Source organism: Mus musculus, chromosome 5 (assembly GCF_000001635.26).
Source record: "Mus musculus strain C57BL/6J chromosome 5, GRCm38.p6 C57BL/6J".
Classification (NCBI taxonomy): domain Eukaryota; kingdom Metazoa; phylum Chordata; class Mammalia; order Rodentia; family Muridae; genus Mus; species Mus musculus.
Window position 1 is genome coordinate 130,395,762 of NC_000071.6, and position 20,196 is coordinate 130,415,957.

At 46.1% G+C, this 20,196-nt stretch overlaps 1 protein-coding gene across 5 annotated transcripts in view; it reads left to right on the plus strand.

Annotated features, from left to right (window-relative positions):
* Positions 1–20,196, plus strand: part of Caln1 (calneuron 1) — a 476,922-nt gene that overhangs the window by 26,358 nt on the left and 430,368 nt on the right. For 3 of the 5 annotated variants that reach the window (XM_006504369.3, XM_006504367.3, XM_006504368.4), the window contains one exon: positions 18,996–19,240. In XM_006504369.3, coding sequence (XP_006504432.1) covers positions 19,092–19,240 — 149 coding nt within the window. In that variant the 5' untranslated portion in view covers positions 18,996–19,091. The remainder of the gene's footprint in view (positions 1–18,995; positions 19,241–20,196) is intronic. The other 2 variants (NM_181045.1, XM_006504372.4) reach the window with 1 other exon arrangement.

Sequence of the window (20,196 nt, forward strand, 5' to 3'; positions counted from 1 at the left end):
GAGACAGAGACGGAGAGGGGGAGAAAGGGAGGGGGAGGGAGAGGGGGAGGGGGAGAAAGAGACTGTGATCTAAGACGTGGGTCAGTTTTCTTAAGGGCTATCAACCTTTGTTGTCTTTACAGTGGCAGTGTATATGAGTCTATGGTTTCCTTTTCTTTAAAAAATTTAAAATAAACTTCATATTACTAAAAATCAACCCTTGCAAATAAACACCGTGCACCACCATGAACTGGAGCCCAAGTTCATCCATCTCAGTAGACCTCTCTGCAGGTAGCACAGCCATTTTGAAGCAGCCGAGCTTCACACGGGGTGTTACACTGTTACCATCAAATACATTTCTGTGCGCTTATCCACTACCCAAACCAAAACAATAGCAGCGACAGAAGCAGGACTGAAAAATCAACTAGCTTTATATCTTCCTTCATAACTCCTGTTACCTGCATTCGGTCCCCCCATCCCCGAATTTAGCCATTCTTGTTCTCTTTCTTCATGTTAGACTGTACCCAGATGCGCACTTGTTTACAATATGCATATATTATCAGTAGGCTCTTCATATAAGTGAGGACATGTGTGTTTTTCCTTCTGCGGTTCCTTGATCTCCCTAACTAAGTCCATCCATTTCCTGCAAATTTTATCATTTTTTAAAGATCTGAATAATATTCATATATATACAATATATATATATACAATGTGTATCTATATACACAATGTATATATATACATAATATATACACAATTATATATAATGTATAATATACAATGCATGTATATACACATACATATACATATATATGCATATATATAAAATAGTCATCATTTCTTCATCTGTTGATGGCCAACCAGTTTTATTCTGATTCTTTGCTATAGTGAATAAAGGAGCAATAAACATGGGGATGCGCATATCTCTTTTTTACAGTATGGTGTGTGTGCACACGTGTGCCTGTGCACACTCACATAGAGGTTAAAGGACAAGTTTCAGGAGCCTACTCTCTCTTCCCACCATGTGTGTCCCGGGGATTGAACTCAGGTCATCAGGCTTGGTGGCAAGCCCTCTCTACCCGATGAGTACCTCACTGCTCCTCATTCTGTGGTTGTCTAAATTTCATAGCTATAATTTATAGCGATGTCTAAAGGTTAATCAGAGTTTCAAGTGTGAATATATATATATATATATATATATATATATATATATATATATATAGCTAGTTTATGTCTTTCTTTAATCCTTAGTAATTTATTTTTGTAAATGAAGTTGTCCAAGGCTTTCCAAGGTGCGTTCTTGGCTTTGGGGATAGGAGGGGGCCCTAATACAACTCCACTCAAGGCCAAAAGCATTCAAGCACAATTCACTGGTGTCTCTCTGTGTGTGTACGTGTCGCAAGAATGCTGTGCCTTGAAAGAGGAGGGTGTCGCAGGCAGTGGTAAGCTGACTGACATAGGTGCTGAGTGTGCAAGATCAGCTGGCATTCCAAGCCACAGAGCATCTCCCGGGCCCTCATTTGCTGACTTGAATTTCCTATGTGAGAAAACACATGCTATCTCTGCAGGCAGTTCTGACTTTGTCAGTTGTGTCACAGTTTCTTGACTCATAGCAGGAAGGACAATCAAGATCCTAGGGTGACAGGCTTCCGTTCCTTTCCCATGTTTCCTCCATTTTTTTCCTCTTTTGGTCTTTCTTTTTTTTTTTTTTTTTCTTTCCATTTTTTATTAGGTATTTAGCTCATTTACATTTCCAATGCTATACCAAAAGTCCCCCATCTATCTTGTTTTACTGTGTAGCTCAGGTTATGCGGGAATGCGTTATGCGCCCCAGGTTGGCTTAGACCTTGTGATCCTTCTGCCTCAGACTCCAGAGCATTGGGGTTACAGGTGTACAGTGGATCACTACACTCAGCCTACCATCCATTTGTTGTTGTTGTTGTTGTTGGCTTTGTTTTGAGACAGGGTATCATGTAGCTCAGGCTAGCCTCAAACTTCCTCCGTAACTATGTGTGACCTCAAACTCCTGAGTACTGAGACTGCAGACATTCTCTGTTCTCTCCCATTCCCAGTTTTTGTTGTGGGGGATTGAACTCAGCATGGTGAGCTGCAGCCCTGGCCCCAGCTGCTCATGTCAAATTAGGCTCCAGGTTGTTTTTTGGATCCTGGTTGCTCATGTATTCTTTGAATCGACAACAGCCCTGTTGATTTACTGGCCCTGAGTCCTTATTGCCCCTGGAGACCATCAGCTCTCCAGACCCACCTTGCGTTTTACTTGCCTAGAACTCCTGGATTTGGCTAACCTGGCTGTCTAGCGAGCCCCAGGGTTCCAGCCTCCACCTTCCCAGTGTTGAGTTTCTCCTGCCACGCTTGCTTCTGTCTGTTGAATTCAGCTCCTGGTGCTTGGGGGGCAAGGATTTTACCCACCGAGCCATTTCTCCAGCCTAACTTTAGGATCATCTTTGGGATCATCTGGACCACTAGCTGATTTGATTGCTATTTGTTTGTTTGTTTGTTTATAGTGCTGGAAATAAATCTCAGAACCTTGCCCATGCTAGGCAAGGGCTTCACTACTGAGCCATCCCCTAGCCCTTCAGTTTAGTTATGAATAGACTTCTGAGTGCATTGTGAGCCCTGAAAAAAGTAACTCAAAGAGGAAATGTAGGCTTTGCCTTGGCTCGCAGTTTGAGGGACACGGCCCATGGGGAAGGCACGGTGTCAAAAGTCTACCAAGGTATGTCACATTGCATCTGTAGTCAGGAAGCAGAGAGAGATGGATTCTGGTACTCAGTTCAATTTCTCCTTTGCATTCAGTCCAGGACCCCAGCCCATGGGCTGGTGACTCCGTATTTCAGGTGGCTCTTCCCACTTTTATTAACCCAATCTAGAAAGTCATGTCTGTGTCTCCTGGGTGATTCTAGGGCCTGTCAAATTGACAATTGATTCTGACCATCACAGTCTTGATGTATATGTAGTTCGGGTTGAACTGGACTCTCTGGCCCCAGCCCCCCTCCCCAAGTGCTAGAATTACAGGTATGTACCATAGCTGCTGGCTCTGAAAGCCTGTGTTTCTGAAACTTCTAGGCGACACAATTTGTCTTACCTTGGCCCCCAATTTGAAGGAAAACAAAATCGTACAATGGGAACTTAAAACATCTTAAAGCTCCAGTTGGCCTGACCCAACATTCTGAATGTTTCCTTCGTTGCCCTTGAACCTTAGGAGACTCCATAGATACTGCAGGAAGAGTAACAACTGCTTGGTTCAGAGCCAGTGATGGCTTCATTTCTTTCTCCTGCCCCTCGGGAGTGTGGTGTTGCGAACTCGGAGGCTAACAAGATTACAGGAACGCGTAATAAAGTGGAATTTGGTTAGTTTCATCAGCACCATCTCGCCGGCCAGGCAGATTTTCTAGTTTTAGATGATAGTCAAGCTGCTGTTGTCATGGACAGTGATTGCTAAAGAGGACTCTGGAAGGGCTGACTCAACACAGCTGCAGCCCACTACAAAGAAATGGGGACGTGGCCTCTGGTTAGATAGCTCCACTTTGTTCCAGATTCGAGGCCGTGTACAGAGATGCATTTTGAATTGGGAGGCATAATTAAATGAATATGGAAATAAATGGAGAAAGACAATAAGCAATGAGAAAACTAGACCTGGAAAGCAAGGAGGGGCCAGGAATGGCGTTGGTTGGAGGTGGACTTTGGGGTAACTTGGAGGGTTCTCTTCCTGCCAGTGTGGAGGGAGGGAGGCTCCTGCAGCAGACTCAAAGGCAGGAAGTAAAATCCCAGACTCAGGAGCACCGCACAGCGTGGTTCTCACCGCTGAGAGAATCAGAGAGGGTTCAATCTGAGGCAAACGTGCGTGACTGTGGCTTGTGGATTCTCATTGCCTCGAATAACATGTCCCACTGTGAAATGAGCGCATGGGTTTCCGTCATCGTAGGGCAAAAGAAAGCTGTAAACGAAGGCATTTTCCAAAGACATTTGTGGGGTCATCAGTTAGGCAGGTGACAGCAAAGTGAGAAGCCTGCCGAAACTGCAAATCTTATTTGATGACCTTCTTTTAAAAATGGTTTAGTATTATTATTACTATTATTATATATGTGTATTCACATGTATGTTCATCTGTGTGTATGAGTCGTGGCACACGTGTGCAGGTCAGAGGCCACCGCCATGGGGTCTCACAGCTGCCTCTGTAGCATTTGTCAAGATACAGAGATGCGTCAGCCAGGCCTTCATTGTTGGGACACCTTTAAAGGGGTAACTTACTGTGGTTCATGGCTTCAGAGCATCCAATCTATGGTCACTTGGCCTCATTCTTTTGGAGCCTGTGGCAAATATTGGGATAGGAAGGGGTTAGTGGAGTGATCTGTTCCCCTTATGATGCCTGGGTGTGGGATGGAGGAAGAAGGAAAAAGGGGGGGCCTGTGTGGGGAATGCTTAATGTCCAGTGCACAGCTGAAGCATGGTTAGGAAGAGGGTGATCCCCAAACAGCCTCTGTAGGTCTGAGTTAATCCTTTGTGGGTACGCAGGTGTTTACATGTGCGGAAGTGTGCATGTGTTCACACTTATTCGTACATGTGCATGTATGAGGAAGCCAGAGGCGGTGCATGTATTTAATCCCAGCATCTGGGAAGCAGAGGTAGGTAGATCTCCGTGAGTTCTCAACCTGCATGGCCTACATAGAGAGTCTGAGGCCAGCCAGGGCCACATAGTGAAACCCTGTCTCCGAAAACATTTTAAAAGTTAAAAATATTAAGTAAAAGAATTAAGACATTACTTGAAAAAAGGGGTCCCTGCTACTACTGCTAATAGATTTTCAAGTTATTGTTCACACTGAGGGACTTAACTCTATGGGTAGCTGTTCTCATAGTAGTGGGGTGCCAAGCAATGGATTCTGAGGTAATTCTTCTTGACAGGATTTGGAGGGCAGTCGCCCAGGGCTGCTGGTTGGGTACAATCCCATATGTTTTAACAGTTGGTAGAGCAGGAGGGGGTCCTGGAGTTGGGTTATGCAAACTGAAGAGGTGACCAGAACAACTTCTGGAACAGAATGCTCTTTGGGGGGGCAGCCAGCACCAGACTACCTCATGAAGGCTGGCATCCCATGTGATTTGCCGGACAGTGTCCATTTTGATTGGTGGTGGCCTCTGTTCTACAGGTTGTTGACTGTAGCAGGCTGAGAAATTTCTCTAGAAGACGTGGATCCCTTGGGTTAGAGGATGTCGCTTAGTTCATAGGTCACCTGCCTAATATGACAAAGCCCTGGGTTTGTGTCCCAGAACCACGTTCACCAGGTGTGGTGTGGCATGCCTGAAATCCCAAGTATTCAGGAGTTTGGGGTAGGTGGATCAGGAAATCAAGGCATTCCTTGGCTACATAGGAAGTTCAAGACCAGCCTGGGCTATATGAGACCTTGTTTCAAAACAAAACAAAACAAAACAGATTTAGAATCCAATTTCTAAAAAAATTAAATAAAAATTTACATTTATTTATTTGTTTCTTTTTGTACACACACACACACACACACACACACACACACACACCATTACATGTGTGTGGAAGTCAGAAGACAACTTGGGGTAGCCTGTTCTCTCTTTCCACCATGTGGGCAGCAGGGATCTAAGTCAGACTAGTGCCAAGTAGCTTTACTGGCTGATCCATCTAACCAGTCCAAATATTCCGTCTGCCCTCCCTCCCTCCCTCCCTCCCTCCCTCCCTCCCTCCCTCCCTCCCTCCCTCCCTCCTTCCTCTCTTCCTCCCTCCCTCCCTCCTTACTTCCCTCCCTCCCTTTCTTCATTCCTTCCTTCCCTGTACAGACAGCAGTTTTGCTTTGATCCCTGGGCTGTGCACGAATGCTATGCTGTGGAGATGCTGGGTTCTGCAGGGACTATCGGCAGAGTCTTGATTCATGCTCTGGGTTTCCTTGACTGGGCAGTTTACCTGGCTGGGTGGACCATTCCCTTGGGCCTCAATACGCTGTTTAGAACTTGTCCCATTTGTGTACTTTATGGGCAAACTCTGCCCCTCTAAGAAAACGTGTGCTCATCTTCTGCAACTCTCTCCTTTTCTTCCCAGCACCACCAGGGTCAGAGCTGGGACTCTGTCAGCTCTAAAGAGTTAGGCTCACCTCCGGACCTCAGCAGGTCAATTAAAAAAACAACCATAGTGAAAATCAGAGAAAGGAGAAGAGGAACAGAGAGGTCCAGGACATTCTCTCCCACCCCTGCAAGTCATCTTTGGGGTCCCGACATGAGATTTCAGTTTAAAGAACAAGATGATGGTTAAGTGCACCCTTTCAGAGGACCCGAGTTTGGTTCCCAGTACCCACTTCAGGTAGCTCACCATCACCTGTAATTCCAGCTCCAGAGGATACAGCACCCTCTTCTGGCCTCCTCTGGCACCTGCAGCATTCACATGTGCACATAACCACACACAGACACACTTTCATATACATAACTAAAACTAAAAATAAATTCTGAGAGAGATTGCACACATGCACAAGAAATTTGTATAGCTAAGCATATTGTGGTCAAGGTGTGGTCCTGCCCATCACTGACCCCTCCATGTCTCAGCTCTAGTTTCTCATGCAAGGTGGTCCGACAGGTGGGAGAATTCTGTGAAGTCTCCTTCTTAGAGATGCGTTACCCATTCAGGCAGGCTCCAGTCTTCAGATTTTTCCTTCTTACACAGTGAGACTCTAGGAGAACTTGACAATTGCGGTGTGTGTGTGTGTGTGTGTGTGTGTATTGCCTTAATAATCTGATAGCTAAAATGAGTGACATATGCCTCAGGAATACTTTTTATTCCTGGGGCTGAGGAGATGGCTCAGTGGATAAAATACTTGCATGAAGACTAGAGTTAAGATCCTGAGAATTGCCGGGCAGTGGTGGTGCATGCCTTTAATCCCAGCACTTGGGAGGCAGAGGCAGAGGCAGGTGGATCTCTGAGTTCCAGGCCAGCTTGGTCTACAGAGTGAGTTCCAGGACAGCCAGGACAGAGAAACCCTGTCTTGAAAAGCAAAAACAAAAACAAAAAACCCAAAACAAGAACAACCACAAAAGATCCTGAGAATCTACATAAATGCCAGGCAGCTGACCCCCCATCCCCATTTCTCCAGCACTTGGAAGGCAGAGATAGGGCATTCCCCAGAGCGAGCTGGCTAGCTAGACTGGTATAATCTGTCAGTTATAGGTTTCTTATGGGTCTGGGGTCATTCAGGGATTCACCAATCTGACCATGAGTAAATTTTAATGAATAAGAGGCTTTATGAAATACTGGCCAAGAGTGCACCCAAGACTCATGCTCAGAGTATGGCTCCGAATTACATTAGTCAGGGGCTACAGAGTTCACAAGGCTACTTACTTCCTGCCTTTGAGCAATTAGCGGCAAGGATAATCCTGACACACTTCATGCCTATGTGTAAGCAAGCACACGTCCTGTGCACTTGGGACAACCAAGCTTGTTTACAGAACAAACATATGGTTTGTTATCTTTCATGAACAATGGCTCCCAGCATTCCAGGAAGTTATCTGTCCTTGGACATGAAAAACCCACAGCATGATGACTCCCCCACGTTCTGACTCAGGAGAGGCGACACCCCAAATCACTCACGAGAAATGGTCTTGATGCAAACTGCAAGAGGTTTATTCAGGAAAGACCAGTGCACTGGGGACGATTCATAGCCCACGCAGGGGTAGAGGAGTCCATGACGAGCTCAAGGGGTAAGGGGTTTATAAAGACACAAAAACCACAAACACCTGGCAAAAACACGCAAACACCTGGCATCCTGGAACAATGGGGCTATTTTAGACACAGGTCTAGGGGCTTAAATAATTTTTTACTCTCTGTCAGGATCTTTTAGACAAAGTGAGGCTTATAGGTTACAGGCATTTTTGTCTTATAGATCTCCTAAGCATAATCATTTAAACTTAAAACATACTGTTAGCCATTATAGATTTGAATGAGAGACCCTCTCTCAGTAAATAATACAGAGGGCCAGCAAGATGGCTCAGTGGGTAAAAGTGATTGCTGCCAAGTCTGATGTCCCTGAGTTCGATCCCCAGGACCCAGATGGTGGAAGGAGAGAACCAACTTCAACAAGTTGTCCTCTGACCATCACACATGAGCCAAATACATGCACGTACATGCTTCCCCTTTTAAATATAATAAAACAAATCTTTGAAGAATAAAATTAGTATATAAATAAGCAAATAAATAATAAGCAATTGAGGGGGATAACGAGTTAACAGTGGACCTCAGAACTCACATGCACATACAGGTATGCCTACATACATGATGTGAACATACACACAGACACATATGCACTGTGGGGGTGGGGTGGGAGTGGGGACACTATCATCAATTCCTGTCAGGATGGTGACAATCCCTAGCATGTCCCCTCACTTTCTGGTTTCTGATGTTGTTCTCAACCCTGAATCCTTTTAAAAATAGAATTATTTTAAGTAAGTGTGTGTGTGTGTGTGTGTGTGTGTGTGTGTATGTGTGTGTCTAGGCGTGTCTGAGGAAGCCAGAAGAAGATTTTTGGGTCCCTTAGTTCTGGAGCTATAGGTGGTTGCGAACCCTACATTCTGTGATCCAAACTGGTCCTTTGCAAAACCAGCCAGTGCCTTTAGCTACTGAGCTCTCTGCAGCTCCAACTCTGAGTTCTGATTGTTCAAAGCCACAATTCCCACTGCCCTTAGGCAAAAGCCATAAGCCAGGAAGTCCCTGGAGGGATGTCTTCCTCTTTTCCGAATATCACCTCCCCTTCATTTCTTCCCCTTTCTGGCCACACATGCTGATATTTCTATGAGAGAGTTGGTCAAATATGAGCTATTATATTTGAAGACTTAGCATGCGATAAGATAAACGGATATGGTCATTTTAGATAGTAAGGAATACTTTGATGGGAAGAAATAGGGCAGAGTGTGTGGAAGGAAGCTGTGTGCAGAAAGTCACACAGGAACTCAGGGACTGGAAATTGCCTCTAAGAGGACTTGACATTGAAGCTTGAGAAGTGAGAGAGGCCAGGTATGTGCTGAACTGAAGCTGGGAGACAGGAGATAATAGGATATTCTGGAGGACTAGAGGCTGAACATGCCCTGAGCTGAGGTCTGGCAGAGTAGAGAGGTCAGGTGTTCCCTGAGCTGAGGCCTCGGGGATGGGAGAGCCTAAATACATACCAAGTGGAGACCTGGGAGATAACAAAGCATGCACTAGACTGAATCCTGGGAGCTGAGAGAGGCTGGGTGTGTGCTAAGCTGATACCTGGGGGATGGGAGAGTCTGATTTTGCCTGGACTGAGACTTAAAAAACAGAAGAGGCTCGTTGTGCATGGCAGGGACACAAATACCCCAGTTAGAAGCATCTGATTCATGGATGATGAGGCATTCACGAACTGATTTAGGGACCACATAGTACACACAGTAGATGCCATCAGAAGCTGCTGGGGTAGCAGCTAGGGGATGACAGATTATGAGAGTGTTTTTTTTTTTTTTTTAAACTAAGGTACCAATTGTGTTGTGGCTTACATTTTAGTAAAAGGAAGGCTCTGCAGACAGTAAGATGAAAGCCAAGAGTTGATGGTACTCCAGGGGCCAGGTCAGATCGCAGGGAGTGATGAGCCTGCTGCAGGGCTGCAGTGTGAGATGTGACCACCAGGGGTCAGTGCTGAGCACCATTGAACCATCCCAGAGCCAAAGACCAAGATAAACTTGATATAAGTAGGTACTCAGAGACTGCTTGCTCCTTAGGGTAACAAGCAATTTGAAGTCATGGGAGCTCAATTCTGCAGGGCTCTCTTTGTATGTGTGTGTGTGTGTGTGTGTGTGTGTGTGTGTGTGTACATGCACACATATCATATATGCTTGTGTACATGTTTGTGAAGGTATGCATGCATGCATTTATGTGAGTGTGCTCAGGCCAGAAACGGATAATGGGTGTTTTCTTCAATCCTGTCACGGTAAATAATTGTTTTCTTTATTATGTTTTTTAAACTTTATTAATTAATTAATTAATTTATTTATGCACGGAGAGGCATGCATGTGCCACAGTGTGAATGTGAAGGTCAGAGGACAACTTGCAGGAGTTGATTCTCTCCTTCCATTACGTGGGTCCCAGGAATCGAACTCAGGTCATAAGGCTGAGAGGCAGACAGCTTTACCTGCTGAACATCCTACCAGTCCCCCGCCTTATTTTGTAGACCAGGTCTCTCACTGGCTTGTCTAGGCAACCACAGCTGCTGTGAATTCATGTGTGGGGGCAGCTTTGTCATGACCAGAGGACGTTATTTCCATCTGGTCCTCCATGATGGTCCAGTGGGCAAAGGTGCTTGCCACCAAGTGGTGAGTGACCTGAGTTCCACCCACAGGACCACATGGTTGTAGGAAAGAACCAACTCTACAAACTGTCCTCTTACCTCCACATATGCGTGGCGGCATGTGCCCCACCTACCCCAGGCACACAGATAAATAAATGTAATTTACAAATCGGGAAAAACTATGAGGGTTTTTTTTTTTTTTTTTCCTATGATAACTTGGGAACATAAAAGCTTGGACTTCTGGGAGTTCCATCCAGCAAGACTGATGTGAAGATGTAGTCCCTACAGAAGGATCTTGTGGACTGAAAGGGGTTGCTGTGCAAGCTGAGAGACTAGCTGGGGAAGACACTTGTTTAGGGTGACTATATGGCTAGCGAACACATGTATACCTTGCAAGTGTGGAGACTATACCATTCTCTAGAGCCCCAGAGGGTGCCAATTATCTCCACCCCCTCCCAAAGCTCCTCCTCAAAGACCAGAGCAGAGAAGCAGAAGCAGGAGACCTGGGGATCCCCTGGGTGGGTGGGGCCTTTGCACCCCAGTTCACTGTGGGTGTGCTTGTGTGGATGACCCTACCCCATGATGCATGGATGGGCCCTGCCCCAAACATGACTTATAAACATGGAGTGTGAATGGCTTCTTCGTTCTCCAAGTCCCTGCCAAATTGACATCAAGAATAATCGGCATTTAGAGACTAATTACACATCTGGATGAATCTGTTTCAGTCTACTGGATTGGACATAATCATATTAAAATATAATGAATACATCCAAATGCACAATGCCTGATTAAGTAGTCGCTTAGGAGCCGGAGCAGTGAAAGAGGCTGGCTGGTAACCAAGAGAAGAGCTGTGTGAGCGTCGGGATGGCAGCTGCAGGCTCAAAATGGAGTTCCCGGTCACTTCTGTTTTAGGTTCCCATTTGTTCTTCATGCCCTGACTCAGGTTGGTCCACACAAACTCAGGTGCTTTCTCCAGCTCGGTTTTGGGGTTGTCTGGGAAGTAAAGAGGAAGTGGGGGTGTGGGCTTCTGGGACACCAGTTGCCCTGTGATCTCAGCTCAGGGTAGGCTGAAGCAGGAGGACTCAAGACTGTCAGGGAAGGAGGAGAGAGTAATGGGAGTGCAGGTTGGGGTGGGGGGAGGAGAGAGCAGGAGGAGGAACTGCAGGAGGAGGGAAAAGGGAAGAAGAAAGAAAGGGCGGAGGGAAGAGAAATGAAAGGAAGAGGAGGGAAAGAGAAGAAAAATGTTTACTGTTCTTGCTCATACTAAACATGTCCCCTGGTTTCTCAGGGGAGACTCTGAGCCCTGGGAATCCCCAGGAAGCCAGCCGTCCTTCTGATAGCTGAACTGGTTGGTACCCAAAGTGTGTTTGGGTTAAGGACACCTTATTTCTATTGACTTGCCCTGGGCCCAGGTCTTGGCCTCAGTTCCCTGTGGCCTTCTGGTGCTGGGTCACACTGTACAAGGGTTGACTGGACCTGTCACCATTTTGGAAGAAGCTGCTGAGGTCATCATGAATCTTTAGTAGAAGCAACCCCACTATATAGACAGAAATAGAGTTTATTTATTTAGTAATGTAATCACTTCTTTTAAATTGTCTATTTAGCATCTATCTATCTATCTATCTATCTATCTATCTATCTATCTATCTATCATCTATCTATCTATCTATCTACCAATCAATCAATCAACCAATCAATCATCCATTTACCTATAACTGCCAATCATCTAATATCTGTTTACCTGTTGACTGTCTAGCATCTATCATCCATTCATTTATATTTATCCATAATCAGTTATCATACTTTACCTGTCATCTATCAATCAATTATCTAATCTCTCTATCATCCATCCATTATCAGTCTATCAATCAATCAATCAATCAATCAATCAAATCCATTTACCTATAACTGCCAATCATCTAATATCTGTTTACCTGTTGACTGTCTAGCACCTATCATTCATTCATTTATATTTATCCATAATCAGTTATCGTACTTCACCTGTCATCTATCAATCAATTATCTAATCTCTCTATCATCCATCCATTATCTGTCTGTCCATCTACTATCTATCTATCTATCTATCTATCTATCTATCTATCTATCTATCCATCCATCCATCCATCAATCTATTCCTCTATCAATTGTTTGAGACAGAGTCTTATGTAATCCAGGCTATTCTCAAACTTTTATAGTTGAGGAGGATCTAGAATTCGCCATCTTCCTGCCTCCACCTCCAACAGAGCCGGGGTCACAGTTGTGTGGCACCACACCTGGATTTACTATTATTTTCTCATAGAGACTCTTCAAAGTTTAAGGTCTTTATTGGTGGAACTTAATAAAGTCAGCTGCCTGTTGTTTGGACAAGCGGGGAGTCTGGGGTTTCAGTTTCTCTTTTGCTGGTCTAGCTTCCTTCCCAGGCACCGGCAGTAGGCAGTGAGTTGTGGCCTCCTGTTTGACACAGTTTCCTGTCATCCCATATTTTGACATGTGGCACCTTGGCCTTTTTATAGTGTTTCACTGTCTTTGGAGGGTCAACATGGCCTGTTTTATTATGAGATCAATGGTGTATGAATTAGCGTGAATTAGACTCTTTAGAGCCCTTACTGACAGAAGGACCTTATGTTTGAGGCCCAGGCAAGAAGATTTGAGTCCAGATGCCCAGAAACCGTGTAAAAAAGCTGGATGTGGTGGTATGAGTCTGTAATCCTGGTGAGTGATGGGGAGGTGGAGACAGAAGAATCCCTGGCCAGCCAGCCCATAGCTTACCTAGTGACCTCTAGGTGAAGTAAAAGCCCTGATCTCAAAATATAAGGTAGAGAGGGCCAACAAGATGGCTCAGTACTCAAGCATAAAGGTGCTTGCTGCCAAGTCTAATGACCTGAGTTCAATCCCTGAGATGCATGCACACGTGTGTGTGCCTGCACATATACACATATACATAATCCTTAAAAATTTTAAAGAAAAGAATAATGTAGAGAATGATTAAGAGAGACAACCAGAATTTATCATTAACCTCTAAAATCATGTGCACACATGTGCAAATATACACGCGCGCACACACACACACACACACACACACACACACACACACACACACAATGGTCCTTGAGCGGCAGACCTTATGTAATGTCATTTGGGGGTGGGGGAGGTTTAGAGCAACTCCCACTTATCCCGCAAGCCTGGCCAATGCTTCCAGGATGTTTTAGGTCCTTCAGGAAGTGGGTGGATAGCTTCTTGGAGGAAGATGCTGAAAGGATGATAATGGGTACCCAGCCATTATCACAGAACTCAAACTTCAAGATTTGGGCCCAAACACCTGCTCCCCTTCTAGAAGATGCGATGGGAAGTTGACAGATGGACTTCCTTGACAGACAGACATCCTGGGGGGAATGATCCTCAGAAGTCTCATCAGGAAATCAGGTCACTGGTAGTTTGGAAGGCAGAACCATTTTTATTAGGGATCAACTGTAGGTCCCCCAAAAGTATATGGGGTTCTCAGGGCTCAGAAGAGGCATCTAGTTAGATGAGGGAAGGGAGTGGTGTTGAAGGTTCATCCATTTTGTCCAGAGGACAATGCTGGGTGTTACATTTGGGGCGTCCTGGACTGGGAAGGGTGTCTTGGCTTTCCTATTCGCTCTGTCTCTCTGTCTGTCTGTCTGTCTGTCTGTCTGTCTGCCCGCCCGCCCGCCCGTCTGTCTATCTGTCTGTCTGTCTGTCTGTCTGTCTGTCTGTCTGTCTGTCTCTGTTGTGGTTTGAATGAGAAATGTACCACACAGGCTTATATGTGGCGTTTGGACACTTGGCCCCCAGCTGGTGCCACCATCTGGGAAGATAACAGTCCCTTTAGGAGGCAGAGCCTTTGGCAGGAAGTACCTCACTGGGGGCAGGATTGACTGGTGGTTTTATAACCTGGCCCCAGTTCCTCTTCTCTCTCTGCTTCCTGAGTATGGTTTCAATGTGACCCGTCAGCTTCTTGCTCCTGTCACCATGCCTCCTCACTGTGATGAGGTCCTCCTCACTGTGTCCTCCTGGAACTGTGAGCCAAAATACATTCTTTCTACCCTAAGTTCTTTTTTTGGGGGGGGGGGTTAAGGGAGGGGTAAGATTATTTCACTGATGCAACAAGAACTTGATAGAGCAGATGCATGCACGGTGGTCAGATACAACCTTCGCCTTTGGTGGCACGTCTCAGGTTCTATCTACCCTGTGTATTGTTGGTTTTGTTTTTGAGACAGGGTATCTCTACTAGGTAGCTCTGACTATTCTGGAACTCACTGTAGACCAGGCTGGCCTCAGCTCACAGAGATCCACCTGCCTCTGCCTCCTGAGTGGTGGGATTAAAGGCATGTGTCACTGTACCTGACCCACCTTGTGTGTTGTTTTTAAATGTATGTATTTATTTATTCTGGAAGTGCATACATGCAGAGAGAGAGAGAGAGAGAGAGAGAGAGAGAGAGAGAGAGAGAGAACATGCCTGCCTGCCATGACTGACATGTATGTAGAGGTCAAAAGACAACCCTTAGACGATCTCTCCTGCCACGCTGTGAGTGTCAGGAATTGAATTTGGATTGTCAGTTCCATATACAAGCACTTCTATTATCTGAGCCATCTCACTGGCCTGCCCTTGTTCTTTGAGACAGGGTCTCTCACTAAACCTGAAACTCATGAAGTAGGGTAGACTAACTGGTCGGTGAACCCCAGGGACCTTCCCATCTCTACTGACATGTATGACATCCCCCCCCCCCCAGCACCCCACCCCGCCACTGGGATTACCAGCATATTCTACCATGCCCATCTTTAAAGAAACCCTTTCTTTTTAAATTGTATATGTATTGGCTGTTTTCCCTGTTTGTCTGCTCACTATATGCAATCTGCCTACAGTGCCTACAGAGGGCAGAAGACGGCGTCTATTCCCTTGAACTGGAGTTACATGTGGTTGTTATCTACTATGGAGGTGCTAGGAATCAAACTCGGGTCCTCCAGATGAGCAGCCTGTGCTTTTAACTGCTGAGTCATCTTTCTGTCCCTTGTCCTGATTTTAAAATGTTGGCTCTGGGGACTGATTTCAAATTCTCATGCTTGTATGGCAAACATTGTACTGGCTGAGCACCCCGCCCCCAGCAATGTTCTTGGAGCGGGCAGTAAGAGGGGGATCCTGAGGGCGTGGCTCCTGGCTGGAAAATTTTGCTCTGTGATGAGTCTTCTTGCTTGGAGCTTCTCTGACACCCAAGTCCACCGGAGCTACAGGAGCCATTGTTCCATAGGGGGAGCTGCCTTTCCTGAGGCCGTATTCCTGAGCAACTATGGCCAAGCTCCAAGTCATTAAGTGGATTGAGCTCTCAAGCCTGATGCCAGTGAGCAGGGGCAGCCTTGTAAGAGAGCTCTGAGCTACTCCACCGCCAGGTCTGCAGCTCCATTTCCATTAGCAGCTCTATCCTGGTGGCCACCCTGCCTGGAGGAGCCTGACAGGGAAGGCATTCTGCTTAAGGGCGCCATCTGAAAATCTTTGGAGCCCCGTGGTTTCCTACCAGTCACGTGGCTCCCATGGTGCTAGCTCTCCCTTGGCAACTCAAACCAGATTTGAAAATAAAATGTCACTTTTAAAAAATGTCTACTGTCAGCACATGGAAAATTTGTTTTTCCTGTTGAACTTCACGAGATGACTAGAGGCGACTGAGAGAGTCTAGATGCGTGCCTTGTGCGTGGGGAGCGGGTGTCAGCGCATGTGAATCAGCGAGTCACGGGGGGCATGTGAGAGAGTGGTGTGGCACCGCGCACAGGTGGGGGACAGCGTGTACAGTGGCGTCAGCCGTGGGGGTGCAGTGTCGGGGTATGGGAGTGCTTGGGTGTGTGAGAGTCAAAGGAAGAGTTTGAATTCAGGTCTGAGGTGACTATGGGTTCATTCCCAAGGACGGACTCGTGCTGTTGTGTGAGTGTGTGCCCAGAGAGATGGAGGCTGTGGGACCTGTGTGGGCATCTGAAATCTGTGTGTGTGTGTGTATATGTGTGTGTGTGTGTGTGTGAAGATTGGCGCTGGTGTGTACTGTGACTATGTGTCTGAGATGTTAGTGTTGGTGTGTGTGTGCCTGTGGTGGAACAGTGTTCCCAGGAACAAAGCTCTGTTCACCCCAGATAGGGAACTGATGACAGACCAGGGTAATTAAACGACCACAGGCCAACTTGCTGAAGCAGTGGCTGACAGGCACATGCTGCGTCACTAAAAGCCACCCAAGCATGGGTGACGACTCATGAAAGCTGGAAGCTGAAGCTCACTGTACAACTTGCAGGCGGCAGCTCTACAGGTCAGACATCCCCCTCTTCCCAGCAGCTCTAACTGCTCAAATCATTTGAGAAGGGAGAGACTTCCTTTCTGTTTTTTTTTTTTTTTCTTTTTCTTTTTCTTTGTGATGAAACATGCTGACCAAAACCAACATAAGTGAGTGTGATGGTTTGTACATGCTCGGCCCAGGGAGTGGCACTATTAGAAGGTGTGGCCTTATTGGAGCAGGTATGTCACTGTGGCCGTGGGCTCTGAGACCCTCATCCTAGCTTCCTGAAAGTCAGTATTCTGCTAGCAGCCTTCAGATGAAAATGTAGAGCTCTCAGCTCCTTCTGCACCATGCCTGCCTGGATGCTGCCATGCTCCTGCCTTGATGATAATGGACTGAACCTCTGAGCTTGTAAGCCAGCCCCAATTAAATGTTGTTCTTATAGGAGTTGCCTTGGTCATGGTGTCTGTTCACAGCTGTAAAACCCTAACTAAGACAGTGAGCAAAGGGTTTTTTTTGACTCATACTTCCAGATTACAGTTTATTATTGCATGAAATCAGGACTTTTAAGCAGAAACCATGAAAAATATGCTGTTTGGTGGCTGTCTAAGCCTAACTGACTTTCTTCTAGAGACTAAGACCAACAGCCTAGAGAATGGTGCTGTCCACAGTGGACTTGGTCCTTCTTACATTGATTAACAGTTGAGATGATCTCCCACAAACATGTTTACAGGCCAGCCTCATCCGAGTAACCAATCAACTAAAATTTCCTTCTAGGCTATGTAAAGTTGAAAGTTAAAGGTGACTAGAGTTTATGAATCTGCTAGGTTTCAGAGACATCTTGAGACTTGTTGGTTGTTTACTACCCGAGTCTTCAGGAGCTTTCCTCCAGCATGGACTGTTTCAGCCCAGAGGAAATTTGTTATAGAACACTGTGTTATGGGTTGGCAGTGAAGTATCTCTCCAAAAGGTCACGTGTCCAAGGCTGGGTTCCCAGTGCAGCAGTGTTCAGAGCTGAGACGTTTTAGAGATGATCAAATTCTGAAAGCTTCAATTTCATGAATATATTAACCTAATGATAGAGTCATAATCTGATGACATCACTGGAAAGGAGTGGGCCTTTAAGGGGTAGCAGTTAGCTGAAGGAGTGTGTCACTAGGAGATGGTGTTTTGAAGGACCCACCAAATCCCTGGCCACTTTCTGCTTCTCTCTCTGCTTCCTGTCCACCACAGGGTGAGCAGCTTTGCTTCATCACTTTCCACCATGATGCTCTCTACCTTACAACAGGGCCAGAAGCAACACACAGTGTTTTACAAACTGAGACCACTGAACCTGTGAGCCAAAATAAACCATTCCTGCTTATGTGGATCTCCCTAAGCATTTATCAGTGGCAAGACACAGGGCAAACACAGTGTCTTGTGTTGGTGTGTGTGTGTGTGTGTGTGTGTGATCACACACCTTGTTTAGTAATCTGAACTTGAGTAGCTTCTCCTCTGAAAGGACTCCCTGTGGTCCCATTCTTTGGGACATTCCAAGCCCAATCATTTAGTTATAGTTCCAGTCCTCTTTTTACCTAAAACTTATTTTTTTTATTATCACATCTGTGTGCATGCTGTACATGTATGCATGCATGATATGTGTGTGGGGGCTGCTAGTGTGCCACGGAGCACATGTGGAAATCAGAGGACAACTTTCCTTTCACTGTTGTGTGCGTTCCGAGGCTTGATCTCAAGTTGCCAGGCAAGCTCCCTTATATGCTGAGTCATCTCGTGGTTTTTCCTTTACCTTTCAGTTTGAAACAGGCTGTCACTCCATAGCCCATGCTGCCCCGAGCTCTGCAGCTCAGGCTGCCATTGAACTCACTCTGCAGCCTATGCAGACCTTGAATTTACAGTTTACAGCCCTCCTGGCTCATCTTTAGGAGTAGTGGAACACGCTCCATGGAGCCCTGGCAAGGCTTCCTCATTGGCTGAGGAAGGCAAGGGTGAAGGGATGGTACCTAGGGTCTCACACATGCTGGGCGAGTGTCCCCCACCGAGCTCCAACCCTAACGCAAATACATATGTGAAGTGCTGGGCTTTGTTGCAAGTAGCTTTCGACTTGCTATCTGCTATTGTTCACTTTATATTGCTTATGCTTGGGCAAAGCCTGAGGGTATGAATGGAAAAGTACCTAGAAAGATGAAAGTTGCTTCCAGAGGCGTAGATCCATTTGTTATATAATATTCTCTGGTGACATTGAGCCCTTATTAATAACTAAACATCTGTCAGTACTATAATTATATTTCTGGTGCCACGGTTGTGTCTACCATTGTCCTGTGTAAACATGGAAGGGCAGGTGTGAATTATTTAGGCAACTGACTTTGAGTAAATAACCACTTGGTATTGTTTCTGGCAATAAGTTTCTGTCAACTCCTTGCAGACTCTCAATGTCTTCGCTGATGCTCCTTTGAGGTACCCCCAAATCTCTGACCACATCACCCTGGACCCCCGATGCGGCTGCCTGAGCAACCTGGAGATGGGAAGCCTGAGAATGAGACAAAGGGGGACCAAGAAACCCCCGAAAGGGGAGAGGAGCCACGGAGAAGCCCAGCCCCTGACTTCCCCACCTGGCAAGTCTCCCCCCAACCCTAAATCCCTGGATCTAGATTGCTTTGCAACTCCCAGGTAGGGGAGTGGGGGTGGGGTCTGAAAGCCTGTGATGCCCAGGGTCCAGGGAAGAGAGGAGAGTCTATGAAGAGTCCACTGTGGGGGTGGGAGGTGGAAGGTGGGGGTGGGGATAGGGGCTTACCAAAGGATGAGCTATATCCAGAAGGAAGCAGAGTTTATGTGTGTTCTGGAGGTGGTGGGTTTCCATGGACTCTGAGATTCATTCTCAAGGCAAGAGGGTGTGGTTGCAAACTCACTATCAGTAATGCCTTTGGGAGGGTGTGGGTTTGTTATGAAACAGATGTAACTTGCAGAATGCAGAGCAAGTGACAGCGTGGAGACAGAACCTTTACATGGGTCATTTAAATTAATTCTCAAAATATTCCCATGAGGACTTTGTGTGTGTGTGTGTGTGTGTGTGTGTGTGTGTGTGTATGCATACACATACACAGAGTACTGGATACTGAACCTAGGATCTTGTGTGTATTAGGCCAGTGCTATACAGATTCTTATTAGGGGATTTTCAGCAAGTGTTCTACCCTTAGTCCTTCACTAGTGCTGAGACAAGTAAGTGCTTTATCATTGAGCCATACTCCCAGCCTCTTACTGGGTGTACTATAGACAAGTGCTCTACCACTGAGTCATAGCTCCAGACTCTAATTGGGAGAGTCTAGACAAGTCCTTGACCACTGAGCCACAACCCCAGCCCCTCACTGGGGCATTCTAGGCAGGTGGTCTACCACTGAGCCACGCCCCCAGCCCCTCACTGGGGGATTCTAGGCAGGTGCTCTACCACTGAGCCACACTCCCAGACCCTCACTGAGGGACTCCAGGCAAATGCTCTACCACTGAGGCACGCCCCAATCCCCTCACTGGGGGATTCTAAGAGCTGAACTAATATCCCAAGCCTTCTCTTTCTTTTCTTTTCTTTTTTTTTAAATTAGATATTTACTTTATCTACATTTCAAATGTTG